Source organism: Meleagris gallopavo, chromosome Z (genome assembly GCF_000146605.3).
Source record: "Meleagris gallopavo isolate NT-WF06-2002-E0010 breed Aviagen turkey brand Nicholas breeding stock chromosome Z, Turkey_5.1, whole genome shotgun sequence".
Taxonomy (NCBI): domain Eukaryota; kingdom Metazoa; phylum Chordata; class Aves; order Galliformes; family Phasianidae; genus Meleagris; species Meleagris gallopavo.
In genome coordinates, this window is record NC_015041.2 from 33403942 (window position 1) to 33407785 (window position 3844).

Genomic DNA, 3844 nt, shown 5'->3' on the forward strand with positions numbered 1-3844 from the left:
ACACACACACACACACACATATACACACACACACACACACATATACACACACACACACACATACACACATACACATATATATGTATGTATGTATATATATAAATAAAAACCACTACTCTGCATGTTTTTATTACTGTCTGCTAAATACCCACAGAGTGTTGCCTAGGAATAACAGATAACAGATGATCTTAGCAGCTTATATCTGTCAAGTGCTAAAGAAAAGCTGGTACCATAAAAAAGCACAGTTCAGGTTAGGGGGATACAGTCACCATCTATGAACAACAACCAAATAATCTCACCTCCTTCTCCTTTTACACTCTTCGTAAGGAAGGGTCAAAAAATACCTTCTATTCCAGAGTTCATTAAGTGGCCTAAGATAGTAATATAGAATCACAGAATCATAGAATCACCAAGGTTGGAAAAGACCTCTAAGATTATCCAGTCCAACTGTCCACCTATCACCAATATTTGACATTAAACTATGTCCATCAGTACCACATTTAAATGTTTCTTAAACACCTCCATGGACAGTGACTCCACCCCCTCCCTGGGCAGCCCATTGCCTTTCTCTCAGAGAAGCTCTTCCTAACATCCAACCTGAATCTCCCCTGGCATCACTTGAGGCCATTTCCTCTCATCCTATCACTGTAGTTACATGGGAAAAGAGGCTGATCCCCACCTCAACACAACCTCCTTTCATGTAGTTATAGAGAGCCATAAGGATTTCCCTGAGCCTCCTCTCTCCAGACTAAAGAATCCCAGCTCCCCCAGTCATTCCTCATAAGGCCTGTGCTCCAGACCACTCACCAATTTCTTTGCCTTTCTCTAAAAATGCTCCAGAGCCCCAACATTTTTCTCGTAGTGAGGCGCCCAAAACTGAACACAGTACAGCCTCACCAGTGCTGAGTACAGAGGGATGGTCACTTCCCTACTCATGCTGGTAAAATTATTTCTGATACAAGCCAGGATGCTTATGTTTAGTACCCTCTCTTTAGGGCAGCTTTTAATATACCAATTTACGCATTACTACTTACTCATAATTATACAGCAGAAAGCCTTCAACAATCAAAATATAAACCTCTTCTGTCATCTTTAGACTGTTACATGTGTCCGTCGGGTTTTCAGTCACAACATCTGAGCTTGTATGGCTTTTCATCCAGTTGTGAATACTTTTCACCATTTCATCCATATAGAGGGCATCAAGTACTAGATGAATCAGTAAGAAAAAAATAATCTACATATAAGCCTAAATGAAAGGGAATGCTATTTGCCCTACAAGTCTCTTAGGTGTAAGTAGTTTCATGTTTGCAACTGATGATACCTTCAAACAAATCCTTTCCCCATGTTTGGGATACATTTGGTGGGTGTGAACTTTCAGAACCCCATGTCAACAAAAAGTGCATGAATTCACTTCACAGCCCTTTTCCCTTTGGAAGAAAATGCACAAATACTATCCTGTTCCATAGAACCTGTAAATACTTAGCCCAGACTTCTACCCTTCTGTCAATTATCACTTAAACAAAGCAAGGAATGGGGTTCAAAAATCCTTTGCTTTTTTGTGTAAAGTTTTAGATATTTGGATGGTGGGGAGGGATGGTGTGGATGATAGGATGGCTTAAGAGGTAAAATATTACATTGTAGCACATGGTTTTGTCCAGAGTTAGAGATCACATAAGTTACTGAACTACTGCCAGAAGGCAGACTTTGGATACAGACTTTGAAGTAATATTTAAGAGCAGTATTAAGACCAGAAAGATGAACTTTCTCATCTAGTTTCATATTCTACTTTCATTTAGTGTAGAAGCTGAACTGCAGACTGCATTAACTGATGAAAGTCAGATATCAGCTACAATTCAAGGTTCAGGACAATGTTCAGAGTAATACATCTTGCGATCACCAAGTATCAGAAGAGATTAACGGAAAATCAACTGTTTGTACCCGAAATAGAGCACTGGCAGAAAGTAGATCTAGGTCTAGAAGTTCATACAACTAAACTGGCATGTTGAGCCAGCAGTAAGTCTGAATTTGGAACCATTCTGGTCTCTGTGTAAGACCTGACATGAGATAAAGGTGTCTGGATCAGACCCAATCTTATCCGATTTGGAACATAATAAGGAAAGAGACAAAGTTGTTAAGATAACCAATCAGTTAGTTATTAATGTGGGGAAAAGAAAAAAAAATCCATCAATACATAGAAAGTAATGAGGTTTAGCTTATGCCAGTGATGCAAGTCAAGAGACTTTCAACTGAGCTGAACCATTTGCTACTGGACCAAATGCAACTCTAGAAAATTAAAACAAGGAAAGGGAAAGACAAGCACCAGGTTCAGTAGTTTACTAATTCAACAAGTTTTTATCTCAATGAGGTGAGAGAAACTGAAGTAAGGATTGCTCTGCATTGTTTCTTTACAACCTTGATCAGAATAGACATGGAACAGGGGAGTTACTTGCTTAGAAGAGATAGGAAACCAAGCTCAACACAACACAACTAACACAACAACAAGTCAGAGTTACTGACCATCATACAGCTTAAATCCACGCTCGTCTGTTTCTACTTCAGACTCTGGCTAAAGAGAAAAAACATTGTAATTTTCAGTTGTGCACTTACACAGGTCTGTTTTCTTCAGTTACAAATATGAGGGTATACAGATTTGTATCCTAACTGATAAATTTGTTTTCAAAATTTAAATGCTGCATAAAGATATTGAAATATAATACAAACACTTCATTTCATTTGTAACAACAAATCCTCCAAATCATCACTTTTAAGTCCACTAGAACTTCACCTTTCAGAAATAAAAACATGTTCAAACTCTTTAGCACAGAACTTTGATATTCATACAAAAGTTTTGATTTTTCTTTCCTTTTTTGGTTTAAGAAATGAAGAGCTACATATTGTGCATAGCACTAAGGTTAACAAAGCAATACCATTAACTCTGTTAGCACACAGTATCTTCAAAAATGTATCCAGCATACACTCATTCCTTACTTTGAAAGTGTAAAAAATACAGTCAATTTCTTTTGCTGAGCATACTCAGTGGTTTTGGCCACCGAAAGTTCAATTATCTCAGTGATGACAATGTTAACATTACTTTAAGCAGCATCAATTTTAACAGTCCAATAACAGAGAGCTTTAAAGAGTAGAAATTATACTAACATCTACTCAAGTGCACTTCTATATATCAGGTCTGTCCATCAATACCATTACCTTAAAGAAGTTATCCTGAGAGATTGTATCACAGTTTGGAAGCAGTTTCTTAAGCTTTTCTGCCAACGTTGTTTTTCCTCCATTTGTAACTCTGAGTTAGAAAACACAGATACTGCATCAGACAAGATCTCACTTTTAGACATATAGAGACCTATGCACATGCACCTCTACATAAGTAGTGTAAACCACAGAGATGCCATTCACTCCTCTCTCTCCCCATCTCCAAGAGGCTTATTAACATTAAATACACTCTTGAAATTTTCTTGCAAGTTCTAAAAGCTTTTAGAGAGTAAATATAACAGTGACAAGAAACAAATTAGAAGTGGTATCTGAGATCTCCAATAGAGGCAGAAATAATTTCTTAGGCATTATGCATTAAAAAAAAAGGCCATAATATGCTGTATTTGTAAACTATTTTCAAAAATGATCCATTCAGAAGTATAAGTTACACCACAGTTCACTCTGAAAGGAAGACCAGTAAAGGAAATTTGATTTTCTAATACTTACCCTCCAAGGCCAATCACTAGTATTTTCATTGCTTGTTTTCTCTTCAGTTCTTCCTTTCCACTGCCAGAAACAGAGTCAGTGAAAACTCTCAATTCAGAGAAAAACCCAAACCAAACCAACCAAACAAAAA

At 37.3% G+C, this 3844-nt stretch overlaps 1 protein-coding gene across 1 annotated transcript; it reads right to left on the reverse strand.

Moving 5' to 3' along the window:
• Positions 1-68: 68 nt before the first annotated feature.
• On the reverse strand, positions 69-3838 carry LOC104915079 (nicotinamide riboside kinase 1). The gene is made up of 5 exons (XM_010725747.3): positions 3715-3838; positions 3208-3298; positions 2518-2566; positions 1035-1206; positions 69-371 (listed from the first exon to the last, which is right to left on the reverse strand). Exons 1-5 carry the CDS (start codon positions 3741-3743, stop codon positions 296-298), a joined length of 417 nt encoding a protein of 138 aa, XP_010724049.1. The 5' UTR covers positions 3744-3838; the 3' UTR covers positions 69-295.
• Positions 3839-3844: the final 6 nt, after the last annotated feature.